Genomic DNA, 15,558 nt, shown 5'->3' on the forward strand with positions numbered 1-15,558 from the left:
CCCCCACTTATGGCACACGAGCCAAAAAAGTTTTGCCATCACTGATCAAGGGTGTCAGCTATTCCTGCCAGTTTAGTATCATCTGTAAATTTGGTAAATTCCTCTTCCTCCTCCTCCTCCTCCTCCTCCTCCTCCTCCTTCTTCCTGTGGCATCTCACAAATATGTTTGCTTCAGCATTTCAGTGAACAAAGTTGCCACATCTCTAGTTATCACAGACACTATGATTAAACCACCAGGTCAATCCTCCAGTGGCTCTCAAGATGCTTCTGAAGGAATTAGCAGGCAAATCCCAGACCAGATATATTTCGCCAATATATTCTTCCCTACTGAGGTTCGTTCCTCAAAAGGTGTTTCCCAGCCATTACAAGGTCAATAAGAAAACTGATGCCATCAATTGGGTTCTTGGGATTTTACACCTATTTGCTGTTCATAGCACCTAAATTAGACTAGCTCCATAGTTACCTGTATGTGAGATATATGACTTCACACCAATATGCTAGCTCATTGATTCAACAGCTCAACAGGATAACCATATTGGAAGAATTTGTGTAAGGCAAATGAAATTCAGGGCTGGGTGACCAAGAGGAAATATTATGGTGGCCACGGTCTTCTGATGGTCCTTTAACCTGCAAGTTAAGAAAGAATGAAAAGTTAGGTACAGTAATAAAGTTGAGAGCAACTCTGTCCTTTCACAGTTTTGAGCCTCAAGATATTCAGACATAGGGGAGACTTAGGACAAGGGATCAGATCCATTTTTGAGGCACAACATATTCTTAAACCACATCAAGCAGTTGTTTCACTGTCTATAGCATCCCGTTTGAAACAAGGCTTCTTCCAGTGCAGGATAGACCAAATGAGCACGAATGTTACCTATTATTGCCATATTACTGCTTTCAGAATTAGCCAGGAAGGTTCAACCTCTTAAGTGCACTGGAGAGGAAGCCCTTAAAATTCCACAGGAATGGTACCAGGATGGAGAACTTCTCGTTGGTGGATTGATGTCCCACATTCATTACTTGTTCCCCGAAATTAGTTTCAAGAGACATCCTTTTGAGGAATCCGTTGACCTCCCATTGTAAGAAATTGTGCCCTTACCTGATTTTAATCTCATCCATCTCTGTTCTTTTCATCCATGAAAAATGGAGAAGTTCCTTCAACATACTGCACGTTTTGAAGACAAAAGATTTCATGGACATATCCTTTATAATAGTTGGCGTTCCATCTGATCTACTTCAAAAAGATCATGGGGCGTCTTACAAATCTTTGAAAGAGCAATTCAGAAAAGTTCTCTAGAGGAATAGAAATGTGGGCTCTTCTACTAACGATCTTCCTTTAAGAAAGAATTAAGAAGGAATTGGAGGATAGAAGGAAAAATGTATGTATAACCACATGGGGTTGGCAACCTGTGGCTCTGGAGCCACATGTGGCTTTTTCATCCCTCTGCTGCGGCTCCCTGTCTTCGGTCAGCTTCACAATTGATAGGGCTTTTGGTTAGGACTGGTAGAGGAAAAAGGAGCACTAGGAGGAGACTCTATGGTGGGTGAACCAGATTTCCGTTCGGCTCCAGAATTGAATGGGGGACTCCCAGTTAGGAGCTTTGTGGCTCTTTGAGTGTTTAAGGTTGTCGATCCCTGGGCTATGTTCTTCAGCTTTACCTTCTTCACCAATAAAATCTTCTGTAATATTTCCTCACAAATTTGTTCTACTCATCTTAGATTCTTTCTATAGAAAATTAGACAGAAATCTAATTGAAAAATCAATCAACTATGTTTCCTCCAACTGAGTAACCTGTTTTCTCTTCAGAGTTTGGGGGCATACAGTATCTTCTGGCAATTAATGATTAACATCATCAATAATTTGGTTTAATTTCAAAGGGCAAAGTGTTTAGCTTTTACAACACTAAATGTTCTTGACCTGGTTGTGCAGGAGCTTCTAATTGCCATAAGGTGAACATTTTTGTAATTGTGGATTGAACAACAGTTAATTAAGGGCTAAACTTGCATGAAAAGTATAATATAACAATAAACTCTTTTTTCTAAGGTCAGGAAAAATGAGAATTCTTTTATAAATCTCTTCTACCTGACACCTATTAAGATATTTCAGGAATGGTATCATGTCATCCTTCTATAAAATCTTTCATGGATTCTCTAATTATTGGAGGGAACTCGCAACTTTATATTCAGTCATGTTGAGGACTTTTCCTTTAGAAAGAGCCGAGGTGGCGCAGTGGTTAAATGCAGCACTGCAGGCTACTTCAGCTGAGTGCAGTTCTGCAGTTCGGCCCTTCAAATCTCACCGGCTCAGGGTTGACTCAGCCTTCCATCCTTCCGAGGTGGGTGAAATGAGGACCCGGATTGTTGTTGGGGGCAATATGCTGACTCTATAAACCGCTTAGAGAGGGCTGAAAGCCCTATGAAGCAGTATATAAGTCTAACTGCTATTGCTATTGCTATTGCTATTTATATGTTTTTTTGGTATTGCCATTTAAACATCTGCTAAAGGGTACAATTAAATACTTCATATAAAGATATGAATCTTGATTCTGAAGAGACAAATGGTGGAATTCAGCTAGATCTCTAATATATGCAATACAAGGGCACTCTTTGTTGTTGTTAGTTGCGAAGTCATGTCCCACCCATTGCAACCCCATGGACAATGTTCCTCCAAGCCTTCTTGTCCTCTATCATCCTCTGGAGTCCATTTAAACTCATGCCTACTGCTTCAGTGACTCCAGCCAGCCACCTCATTCTTTATCATCCCCTTCTTCCATTGCCCCCAATTGTTCCCAGCATGAGTCTCTTCTCCAGTGAGTCTTTCCTTCTCATTATGTGGCCAAAGTATTTTAGTTTCATCTTCATTATCTGGCCTTCTAAAGAGCAATCAGGGTTGATCTCCTCTAGGATTGGCCTTGCAGTCCAAAGGACTCGCAGGAGTCTTCTCCAGCACCATAGTTCAATGGCCTCAATTCTTTGACGCTCAGCTTTTCTTATGGTCCAACTTTCACAGCTATACATTGCAACTGGCAAAACCATAGCCTTGACTATATACAGTTTTGTTGGCAGGGTGATGTCTCTGCTTTTTAGTATACTGTCTAGATTTGCCTAGAACACTATCCTAGGATGAAATATATCTGCCATTATTCACATGTGTATATTTGTGTGTTGAATTGACATATTAAGAGAATGTATATGGCCACACATCTTTTACGCACAATCCTTTGGCAATTTTGCCAAAGTGTAGGCTGTGACCATAGTTCCTCAATCTCAACAAAGTTTCCTTGGCATTTCACCAACATGTTTGTTTTAGCATTCCTACTAGAAAAGTTACCATCTCTCTAGTATGCTGTCTAAATTTGCCATAGCTTTCCTCCCTGGGGCAGTCTAGAAAAGTAAAATCAAAACATATTTCCTGTGGGGTTTTTTTTTCCATTGGATATCTTTTCTTTAGTGGATAATGCACTTAGCACAATTCTCTTTGGAAGAAAGTTACTTTATTTGCAAGGGTGGTTCAGTGGCTAAGACACTGAGCTTGTCGATCAGAAAGGTTGGCAGTTCAGTGGTTCAAATCCCTAGTACCGCATAACAGAGTGAGCTCCCGTTACTTGTCCCAGCTTCTGCCAACCTAGCAGTTCGAAAGCATGTAAAAAATGCAAGTAGAAAAAATAGGGACCACATTTGGTGGGAAGGTAACAGTGTTCCGTGCATCTTCGGTGTTTAGTCATGACGGCCACATGACCACGGAGACGTCTTCGGACAGCGCTGGCTCTTCAGCTTTGAAACGAAGATGAGCACGGCCCTTTAGAGTCTGGAATGACTAGCGAGGGGAATCCTTATCTTTACCTTACTTTATTTGCAGTGTGATAACCAAGTTCTATCAACACATCTTGGCTTTAGTGTTTGCGGTGAACGAGATCAACAAGGATCCTCACATCTTGCTCAACATCACTCTTGGATTCCACATCTATGACAGCTACTCTGATGCATTAATGACCTATCGTACCACTCTGGACCTGCTTTTCAAGTTGCATAAAATTGTACCCAACTATATTTGCGGCGCTATAAATAAAATTGTGGGAATCGTCGGAGGGATGAGCCCTGAAACATCCATACGCATGGCAGAAATTTTGCAGCTTTTCAAGATCCCACAGGTTGGAGCCATAGTATAGTATAACCTTTATTGTCATTGTACATCATGTATACACCGAAATTGCTTTAGCCTCACTGGTGCAATCCCTGACAACAAATGCAAACAACATAAATAGTATAAAGACTAATCCCTATGCAAATAACTAGGGGAGAACAAGAAAAATAAAGAAAAATAAAACCCAGTCATACTTTTCCGCGTGTGCATGGAGTGATTGTGGTTGTGTTTAAGAGTCTGACAGCCCAAGGATAGAAACTATTTTTAAACCCATTTGTTCAGCTGCCTATATTTCTATGTCTTCTGCCCGATGGTAGAAGTGCGAAGAGACACTGACCAGGGTGTGAATCATCTCTGAGTATCTTCCTTACTCTGCTAAAGCAGCGAGACCTGGCGATGTCACCCAGTGGTGTTAAAAGGGCAACCAATGGTTTCTTGTGCTGAATTGATCTCATTTTGTAGTACCTTCCTGTCCGTGGCAGTTAAAGCAACATACCATACTGTAATGCAATATGTGAGGATGCTTTCTATTGTTGACCAATAGAAAGAGGTTGTCAGCCATTGCTCCACCTCTTCCACCCTAAATAAAGATCTCAAAATTATAACAATCACACTGATTGTCTGCTTTTGATTTCCCCCAAGCAACTTGATGGATTATCTGTAAAGAGCTGTAAAGAAATTAGAGTAAAGAGGAGGGAAGAAATTAGGGTGAAGGGTGGACTTTGATTAATCCGTGTTTTTCTTCGGTATATCGCAGCTTTCAGTCGAGTGAATTGAGGATTCAGAATTTGAGTCCATAGTTGTTTGAACCTGCAGGCTTATGCTAGCTATCATTAACTGCCTCACTGATTTCAATTCATCATTTTAAGCATAACGTGCACAAATATCTGGGCTTTATATTAAAGATGGGGAGAATGACATGCAGAAGAAATATTGACCTAGGAAGCACTGAAAGATTTTCTTCTTTACATTCAAATGCAAGTAGTCCTTGACTTACAACCACGATTGAGCCCAAAATAGGTATGGCTACATGAGACGTTTGTTAAGTGGCTTTTTTTCCTCCATTTACGACCTTTCTTGCTGCAGTTGTTAAGTGAAACAATGCAGTTGGTAAATTGCTAACGCGGTTGTTAAGTGAATCTGGGTTTTCCCATTGACTTTGTTTGTCCAAAGGTCACCAAAGGTGATCACAAGACCCCAGAACATTTATGACAACGGTCTTAAATGTGAATCAGTTCCCAAGCCTCAGAATTTGTATCACTTGACCATGGGGATGCTGCAACAACCGTAAGTGTGAAAAATGGTCATAAGTAGCTTTTTTCAGTGATCTTGTGATTTCAAACAGTCACTAAGTGAACTGTTGTAAGCTGAGGACTATACTTGTACTTAGTTTACCTTCAAGAAAAGAGCTTGAGATGATGATGATAAGGATGGGTGGATGGATGGATGGATGGATGGATGGACGGACAGACAGAGACAGAGACAGAGACAGAGACAGAGACAGAGACAGAGACAGAGACAGAGACAGAGACAGAGACAGACAGAGAGAAAGAGAGACAGAAAGACAGAGAAAGACTGAGACAGAGAGAAAGACTGTGACAGAGAGAAAGAGAGAAAGAGAGACATAGAAAGACTGAAACAGACAGAGATAGAGAGACTGAGACAGAGACAGAGAGAAAGAGAGACAGAGAAAGACCGAAACAGACAGAGAGAGAGACAGAGACAGAGAGAGACAGAGAGAAAGAGAGAAAGGCCGAGACAGAGAGAAAGACTGTGACAGAGACAAAGAGAGAAAGAGAGACAGAGAAAAACTGAAACAGACAGAGATAGAGAGACAGAGACAGAGAGAAAGAGAGACAGGGAAAGACCAAAGCAGATAGACAGAGAGAGAGACAGAGACAGAGACAGAGAGGACAGAGGGAAAGACTGAGACAGAGACAGAGAGAAAGAAAGACAGAGAAAGACCGAAACAGACAGAGAGAGACAGAGAGAGAGAGAGAGAGAGACAGAGAGAAAGGCCAAGACAGAGAGAAAGAGAGACAGAGAAAGACTGAGACAGAGAGAGAGAGACAGAGACAGAGAGACAGAGAGAGAGAGAAAGACAGAGAGAAAGAGAGACAGAGAAAGACCGAAACAGACAGAGAGAGAGACAGACAGAGACATACAGACAGACAGACAGGCAGACAGACATATCATATTCAAAAAGGATATCTCCCTTTTTGGGAGATCTCTAAACAAAATTTAAAAAGTTAACCATCCATATTTTATTCATATAAAAATAAAGTGGTTTAAATCAATAAAAAAGGAATATACCTTTCACATTTTCCGTCATTCTCTTTCTCTTATTCCTCCTCTCTTCCCTTTAGATTTCATATGGTTCATTTGAATCGGCAGCGGCTGATGAATCACGTGTCCCCCTTTTCTATCGCATGGCCCCCGATGAATCGCTCCAGTACGAAGGTTTAATCCAGCTCCTCCTGTACTTTGGATGGAAATGGGTAGGACTGGTCATTGTAGATGACAAGCACGGGGAACATTTCATACAAACTCTGGAACCCATGCTCTCTCATAATGAAATCTGCTCCGAGTTCACCGAGAGAGTTGACAGAAACTTCCATTTTTACGAAATCTTTGAAATGGTAGAACGGACGGTGAGTCACGTCGCCATCTTCACAGAGAAAACCGCAAATGCAGTGATCCTACATGGAGAAAATATAGTCTTTATGTGGCTGGCCTCTACAATACTGGTAACCAAACTTTTTCCTCTGACAACTTCTGATTTTTCACAGGAAACGTCCGCCTGGAAAGTGTGGGTCGCGATGGCCCAAAACGATTTCACACTACATTCCTTACAAAGATCTGTCGATATGCAATTATTCCACGGGGCCATTTCCTTCTCAATTAGCAAAAAAGATCTTCCAGGTTTCCAACAATACATACAGGGTGTCGCCCCTTCCGGGGCAAGTGAAGATGGATTTATTAAAGATGTCTGGAAGCAAGCTTTTGGCTGTTCAGTATCAAATAATGTTTCTCAAGATGATGAATGTACTGGGGGAGAAAGACTGGATGATCTTCCTGCCCCCTTCTTTGAAACCAGCCTGCTTAGCCACAGTTACAGTATCTACAATGCCGTCTATGCTTTGGCTCAAGCCTTACATGCTGCTCGCAAAGTTAGGACCCGTCAGAACGTACGAAAGGGCAGGAATCAACTGCGATCAAAGGCGATAGAAGCTTGGCAGGTGAGATTTCTCTTTATCGATATTTTGTTTAAAGATTCTTCGTGGTTACAGTACAGCAGCAGGATTTAAGGAAGGAAAGAAAGAGAAAAAGCAATAAAGATGACTAGGGGACTGGAGACTAACAAATACGAATTAAGATTGCAGGAATTGGGTATGTTTAGTCCAGAGGTCAGCAACTCATGGCTTGGGAGCTGCAGGTAGCTCTTTCATCCCTCTGCTGAAGCTCCCTGATGCCAGTCAGCTCCACAACTGATAGGGCTTTTGGTGAGGACAGTGTTACGTCCCACCAGCAGCCAGATTCAGACAGTGAGAAGGTTGAGGAGGAACATGGGCCAGTCCTGGAGTCCAGGGAAGGCTCTGATGAGTGCTCTCCATCGGAGGCAGAGACGGGGCCATGGCTACCTGACAGTTATCAGTTGCCTTCAGAGTCAGACATCAATGAGGGAGACTAACAGCTGGAGCCTGTTCCCAGGGTGCGCATGCGCAGAGTTGCCAGATAAAGGCCCCTCCCGTAGGGAATAAAAGAGGAGCGAAAGGGGAGTGGAGTTTGCAGGAGACAATTAGTTCATTCCTGCATTCTTGCCAAGTATCGCGGCATCTGAAAGATATCGCCCTGGCCACTATCCAAGCCTGATAAAGGTCGGTAATTGTGAACTATCTTGAAAGACTGTGGGCCGGGACTTTGCTGGAGAGGAATTCACTGTAAATTAAATAAAAGGGTTTATCAGGGCGAGGACTCCATGCTTCTCGGGAAGCCTAGGTCAGAACAGACAAGTAGAGGAAAAAGGGCACCACGCTAGGAGGAGACTCTATGGTGGAGGAACTAGTCTTCTGGTTGGCTCCAGAAATGAACGGAGCACTTCCGGTTAGGATCTTTGTGGCTCTTTGAGTGTTTAAGCCTTAACCTTTAAGGTTTCCCAACCCTGGACTAGTCCAATGAAAAGGAGGACTAGGGTGACATCATAGAAGTGGGCTGCCACAAAGAATAGAGGGGGAGGGTGTCAACCTATTCTCCAAAGTGTCTGGAGACAGAACAAGAAGCAGTGGATGGAAACTAATCAAGGAGAGAACCAACCTAGAACTAAAGGAGAAGTTTTCTGCCACTTAGAACAATTAATCAATGGAACAACTTGCTTCCAGAAGTTGTGAAAACTCCAACATTGGACATTTTTAAGAACAGATTGGACAACCAATCTGTTGGACTAGAAGATATCCAGACTCCCTTCCAGCTCTATTATTCGGTTAATGAGTCAAGAAATCATTAGATCTAAACATTTAAACATCACAGAAGAAAATCACTGACTACTAGAGAGATTTTAGTATCTAGCCTGCATTATGGTTCCATAATTACAATTAAACTGCTACAGTCCTTCATATTTTTTATTTGTGAGGGGTGGAAAGGCCCCAAATTTTAAAAACTGGGTGTTATTTGTGACCATTAGGAAGTGTATCTGTTCCTCTTTAAGCCTTTTGCTCTTCTAGGGTTAGGGAAGGAGTGAACAACCCATGGCTCTGGAGCTGCATGTGGCTCTTTCACCTCTCTGCTGCGGCTCCCTGTCACCGGTCGGTGCCACCATTGATAGGGCTTTTGGTTAGGACAGATAGAGGGGAAAGGATGCCATGCTAGGAGGAGACTCTATGGTGGGGGAACTGGACTTCTGGTCAGCAAAGGGGAAAGGATGCCATGCTAGGAGGAGACTCTATGATGGGGAAACTGGACTTCCAGTCGGCTCCAGAATTAATGGGGGGGCTTCCATTTAGGACCTTTGTGGCTCTTTCAGTGTTTAAGGTTACTGGTCCCTGGGTTAGGGTTAATATTTTAGTATTGAATGTGGAATATGGTCCGATATGACTGCAGTCCTCCTTACTTTTTTAAAATTCTGGTGAGGAAAGGCTCCAAATTTAAAAATAATGTATTATGTGAGGCCATTAGGAATCATATTGGCTTCTCTTTAATAGTTATGCTGTTTCTTCTGCAAGCTCCACCCTTTCCTGCAGAGAATTTCCTTCAATAACAACGCTGGAGATGAAATTAAATTAAATGAAGATGGAGTACTGCAAGCTGGATTTGACATTGTAAACCTGGTCACTTTCCCAAATAACTCTTATATCAACATCCCAGTTGGAGAAATAGATCCACAAGCTCCTCCAGGAAAATTCTTCCTCATTCATCAAGACAAAATCCAGTGGCATCATGGATTCACTCAGGTACGATCGCAATAACATGGAATAAGACCAGGGTCAGAAAACTGCGGCTCTGGAGCCGCATGTGGTTCTTTCCTCCCTTTGCTGCGGCTCTGTCACTGGTCGGCGCCACAATTTTGAGAGGAGCTTCTGGTGGGGGGAGAGAAGCACAATGTGCCAGGAGAAGACTCTATGGCAAGGGGAGGGTTTTCCAGTTGTCTCCACAATTGATAGGGCTTTCAGTTATGACAGGTAGAGGACAAAGTACACCACACTAGGAGGAGACTCTATGGTGAGGGAACTGAACTTCCGGTCAGCTCCAGAATTGAACAGTGGACTTCCGGTTAGGACCTTTGTGGGTCCTGGTGTTTTCTTTTCTGTGGGAAACGGGTCCAAATGGCTCTTTGAGTGTTTAAGTTTGCCGACCCATGGGCTAAAAGAACCGATTTCATATACACTACGGTAGGAAGTTAGCACCCACCCCTCTCCTAGAAAAATGAAATATTCTAGGAAATATTAAAAAGACAGAAAGACATATTATATTTCCCTAAAAGAGAAACATGGTCTTCAAAAGCTGCCCCCACCTTTCTTAATAGCCCCAGCAGGACTGGGCCAGCCTATCTACAGTACAAGACAAAAGACCTTCAGCTCCAGGATGATGGGATTATTCTTCAGGGAAAAGCCATTCAGACACAATAGAAACTGCACAACAAAGCCCCTTCATTGCATCACCCAGCAAGCTTCAACCAAGCTTGACTCAGATGGTGTGCCTGTTTGATGTCTGTACCCACTTTTTAAAAATCTTATTATTGTTGTAGTTTTTGTGTTTTTAACTGCTTATGTGGGGACTGTATGGGTGAGTGGCTATGTACGTATGTTAGGATTGGGATTATAACCTGGTACCTCCTCCACTGAGTGTGTTTGCAGAAGTGGTAGGGAGGCCCAGGCTTACCTCCCATCCTAGAATGACTGATATAAATTGCCGACCGGAAGGAGCGGAGGCTGTGAGAGGGGAAATGGGGTCTACGGTTGCGGGAGTGGGCCAGAGCATTATGGTCACTCTGGGGAGGGGCAGGTATGATGGGAACTTCAGGGCTAGCTATTATCGGGGAAGGAGGGTTCGCTACGTCACAGCGATCTTCCCTTCCGGCCCTGTTAGTTCCACTCCAGGGCCAGATTGATTGATTGATTGATTGATTGAGAGTTTATTTATATGCTGCCCTTTTCCCTGGGGGGACTCAGGGCGGCTTACAACTCGAAGGGGGGGGAACAAACATTTAACACGTAAAAACAGTACATAATTAAAAGCACAACATTCATACCATTCGGGTGGGTTACAGTCTTGAGCCCCAGGCCTGACGGGTTAGCCAGATTTTAAGGGCTGTGTGGAAAGTCTGGAGGGTGGTGAGGGTACGAATCTCCACAGGGAGATCGTTCCATAGGGTCGGAGCTGCCACCGAGAAGGCTCTCCTCCGCGTAGTTGCCAGTCGGCATTGACCGGCAGATGGAACTCGGAGGAGGCCTAATCTATGGGATCTAATTGGTCGCGTGGAGGTGATTGGCAGTAGGCGGTCTCTCAAGTACCCAGATCCACTACCATGAAGGGCTTTATGGGTCACAAGTAGCACCTTGAAGTGTATCCGGAGATCGACAGGTAGCCAGTGCAGCTCGCGGAGGATAGGTGTTATGTGGGTGAAGCGAGGTGCACCCACAATCGCTTGCGCGGCCGCATTCTGGACTAGCTGAAGTCACCGAATACTCTTCAAGGGCAGCCCCATGTAGAGCACATTGCAGTATTCCAGCCTAGAGGTCACAAGGGCACGAGTGACTGTTGTGAGAGCCTCCCGGTTCAGGTAGGGGCGCAACTGGTGCACCAGGCGAACCTGGGCAAATGCCCCCCTGGTCACAGCTGACAAATGGTGTTCAAAAGTCAGCTGTGGGTCCAGGAGGACTCCCAAGTTGCGGACCCTGTCTGAGGGGTGTAGTGTTTGACCCCCCCAGCCTGAGAGATGGAACACTTGCCGAATTAGTGGGAGGGAAACACAACAGCCACTCGGTCTTATCTGGGTTGAGCACAAGTTTGTTAGCCCTCATCCAGTCCCTAACAGCTTCAAGGCCCTGGTTCATCACGTCCACTGCTTCATTGAGTTGGCACGGGGCGGACAGATACAACTGAGTATCGTCCGCATACTGGTGGTATTTTATCCCGTGCCGCCGAATGATCTTGCCCAGCGGTTTCATGTAGATGTTGAAAAGTAGGGGGGACAAGACCGAACCCTGCGGCACCCCATATGTTAGGGGCCTAGGGGTCGATCTCTGCCCTCCAACTAACACCGACTGCGACCTGTCCGAGAGGTAAGAGGAGAACCACCGCAAAACAGTGCCTCCCACCCCCACCTCCCGCAGTCGTCGCAGAAGGATACCATGGTCGATGGTATTGCAAGCCGCTGAGAGGTCAAGGAGAACCAGGATGGAGGCGTGGCCTCCATCCCTGGCTCTCCAGAGGTCATCGGTCAATGCGACCAAAGCGGTTTCTGTGCTGTAGCCAGGCCTGAAGCCGGACTGGAATGGGTCAAGATAACTAGCTTCCTCCAAGGACCGCTGGAGCTGAAAGGCCACCACCTTCTCAACAACCTTCCCCACAAAGGGGAGGTTGGAGACTGGACGATAATTGTTAAGAACGGCTGGATCCAAAGATGGTTTTTTCAGGAGGGGTCTCACCACCTCCACTTTAAGTGCGGGGGGAAAGACCCCCACCCAAAGGGAGGCGATAACAACCACCTGGATCCAGCCCCGTGTCACCTCCCTGCTGTTAGCAACCAGCCAGGAGGGGCACGGGTCCAGTACACATGTGGAGGCACTCACAGCTCTCATGGCCTTGTCCACATCCTCAGGGGCAATATCCTGAAACTCAACCCAGCGATGGTCTACCAGATTATCCCCTTGTGCCTCGGCTGGATCTGCGGAATCGGAGTCCAAGTCCGACCGAAACCGAGCAACTTTGTCCGCTAGAAACTGGACGTAATCCTCAGCCCTACCCTGCAGGGGATCCCCCGTATCCCTCCTATTTAGGAGGGAGCGGGTTATCCTGAACAGGGCGGCTGGGCGCGACTCAGCGGAGGCAATCAAGGTGGCAATATAAGCTCTTTTCGCCGTCCTAATTGCCCTGATGTATTCCTTGATGCACGATGTTAGGAGTGCTTGGTTCGATTCGGATTTATTGGATCTCCATAAGTGCTCTAGGCGTCTCTTCCGGCGCTTCCTCTCCCGGAGTTCCTCGGTGAACCAAGGTGGCCTCCGGAATCCACTACCTCGGAGCGGCCGTAGTGGCGCAATCCGGTCAAGAGACTCCATCGCTGCTGAGTTCCAGGCAGCAACCAGAGTCTCCACCAGACTGTGGGCGAGGGTATCAGGAATAACCCCAAGCTCCGTCTGGAACCTCAAGGGGTCCATAAGTCGCCTGGGGCGGAACCCCCTGGTCAGTTCCTCCTCCCTACAGTGGGGGTTTGGTCTCCGAAAGTCAAGCCTCAGTAGGCAGTGGTCTGACCACGACAGGGGTATAATCTCATTACCCCTCAGACCAAGATCACAAGTCCACTGCTCCGAGAGAAATACGAGGTCGAGCATGTGACCCACTGAGTGGGTTGGGCCCTGAATTACTTGGGTCAAGCCCATGGCTGTCATGGAAGCCATGAACTCCTGCGCCCCATCAGAGTGTTCACCGAGCGAAGGCAAATTGAAATCCCCCAGAACCATAAGCCTGGGGAACTCAATTGCCAGCTCGGCTACCGACTTGAGGAGCGAGGGGAGGGCTGCTGCAATGCTGTTGGGAGGCAGGTACGTTAACAGCAAACCCACTTGACCCTTGAGGTCCAACTTCACCAGCAGGGACTCACACCTGACAAACTCGGGAGCAGGGAACCTACGAGGTACTAGAGACTCTCGGACTCCTTGGATGAAACCGTATATCTGGATCCCTTTCAGTCTGGTTTCAGGCCTGGTTACAGCACGGAAACTGCGCTGATCGATGATCTCTGGCGAGCCAGGGATAGGGGTCAGTCCTCTATCCTAGTGCTCCTTGACCTCTCAGTGGCCTTTGATACCATCGACCATGGTATCCTTCTGCGATGGTTGCGAGAGGTGGGAGTGGGAGGCACCCTTCTTCAGTGGTTCTCCTCCTACCTCTCGGACAGGTCGCAGTTGGTGTTGGTCGGAGGGCAGAGGTCGACCCCTAGGCCCCTCAATTATGGGGTGCCACAGGGCTCGGTCCTGTCCCCCCTCCTATTTAACATCTACATGAAGCCACTGGGTGAGATCATACGGCGGCACGGGATTAAATATCACCAATATGCGGACGATACACAATTGTATCTGTCCACCCCGTGCCAACTCAGTGAAGTGGTAGAAGTGATGTGCCAGTGCCTGGAGGCTGTTAGGGTCTGGATGGGAACGAACAAGCTTGCACTCAATCCCGACAAGACTGAATGGCTATTGATGTTCCCTCCCAAAGATTGGCTAACTATTTCATCTCTCAGTCTGGGGGGTGAAATTATACGCCCCTTAGAGAGGGTTCGCAATTTGGGAGTCCTCCTGGACCCAAAGCTGACTTTAGATCATCATTTGTCGGCTGTGACCAGGGGGGGGGGGGTCTTTGCCCAGGTTCGCCTGATGCACCAATTGCGACCCTACCTGGACTGGGAGGCACTTCAGATAGTCACTCATGCCCTCGTCACCTCAAGACTGGATTACTGTAACGCGCTCTACATGGGGCTGCCCTTGAAAAGTGTTCGAAGACTCCAGCTAGTCCAGAATGCAGCCGCGCGAGCAATTGTGGGTGCACCTAGGTACACCCACGTTACACCTATCCTCTGCGAGCTGCATTGGCTGCCTATTGGTCTCCGGACGCGTTTCAAGGTGCTAGTCGTTACTTATAAAGCCCTACGTGGCATCGGACCTGGGTACCTGAGAGACCACCTCCTGCCAATTACCTCCCAAAGACCAATTCGATCGCACAGGCTGGGCCTACTCCGGGTCTCATCTGCCAGCCAATGTCAGCTGGCGATCCCCCAGGGAAGAGCCTTCTCTGTTGCTGCTCCGGCCCTCTGGAACGAGCTCCCCGTGGAGATCTGGACCCTTACTACCCTCCCGGCCTTCCGTAAAGCTACTAAGTCCTGGCTGTTCCAACGGGCTGGGGGCTGTTGAACTATCCAGCCCCGTTTCAATTGTGAATGTTGTGCATTTTTAAATTGTTGTTTTGTCCTATTTATCCCCCTTTCCCTGTTTTATTGTGAGCCGCCCGGAGTCCTTCGGGAGTGGGCAGCATACAAAACTAATAAAACAAACAAAACAAACAAAACCTACAAAGTTAGCTATGACCCCGGCATAGCCCCATGGCTGTCTGACAGCAACCAATAGAAATACATGCCCTTGCCACAGGAGCAGGAAGCTCAAGGGCAAGGCCCAAGAGAGGGTATAAATGGCACACACTCTCCACTCCAGGTGTTCAGCTGCCCAGGACCTCAAACCCCTGTGGTCCTGTTCACCAATAAACCACCTTTCCAATCAGCCGCCATGTTCCCAGTGTCTTTCCCACAATTAGAACTGAACCAGATGGATATTTCTTCCAACAATACCAGAGGAGGGCTGCTCCAAGTTCAGCCTGGATCAGCCAAACTGGTAGTGATGGTGGTGGGAGGCTCCACCCACTTGCCCGGAAGCTTCTGCACATGTGCAGAAGCGTTGCGCACACACATGAGCAAACCCAGTAGTGCTGGGATTTGAAACCCACCTCTGAACAATACCAAGAAGGATGAGAAGATGAGAAGGATAATAGCAATACAGCCCTACTACATGGGTAAATAATTTTAGGCATAAGACAGTCAGGACTGGGCTCCTGGGGATTTGCTCGGGTTTGAGCGATCCTCCAGCTAGGATTCTGCCCAGTTTGGCAAACCCCCAAATGCTACCGCTGGCTGGCCATGCCCACCCCACCCC

At 46.5% G+C, this 15,558-nt stretch overlaps 1 protein-coding gene across 1 annotated transcript in view; it reads left to right on the plus strand.

The window, feature by feature from the left end:
* Positions 1–864: 864 nt before the first annotated feature.
* LOC116521845 (vomeronasal type-2 receptor 26-like) overlaps positions 865–15,558 on the plus strand; it is a 20,078-nt gene continuing 5,384 nt past the window's right edge. Inside the window, exons 1-5 of the mRNA XM_032236495.1 lie at positions 865–1,076; positions 3,857–4,148; positions 6,508–6,792; positions 6,931–7,380; positions 9,379–9,588. Of these exons, the coding sequence (XP_032092386.1) occupies positions 865–1,076; positions 3,857–4,148; positions 6,508–6,792; positions 6,931–7,380; positions 9,379–9,588 (1,449 nt within the window). The remainder of the gene's footprint in view (positions 1,077–3,856; positions 4,149–6,507; positions 6,793–6,930; positions 7,381–9,378; positions 9,589–15,558) is intronic.

The sequence above is a fragment of the Thamnophis elegans genome, chromosome Z (genome assembly GCF_009769535.1).
Source record: "Thamnophis elegans isolate rThaEle1 chromosome Z, rThaEle1.pri, whole genome shotgun sequence".
Classification (NCBI taxonomy): Eukaryota; Metazoa; Chordata; class Lepidosauria; order Squamata; family Colubridae; genus Thamnophis; species Thamnophis elegans.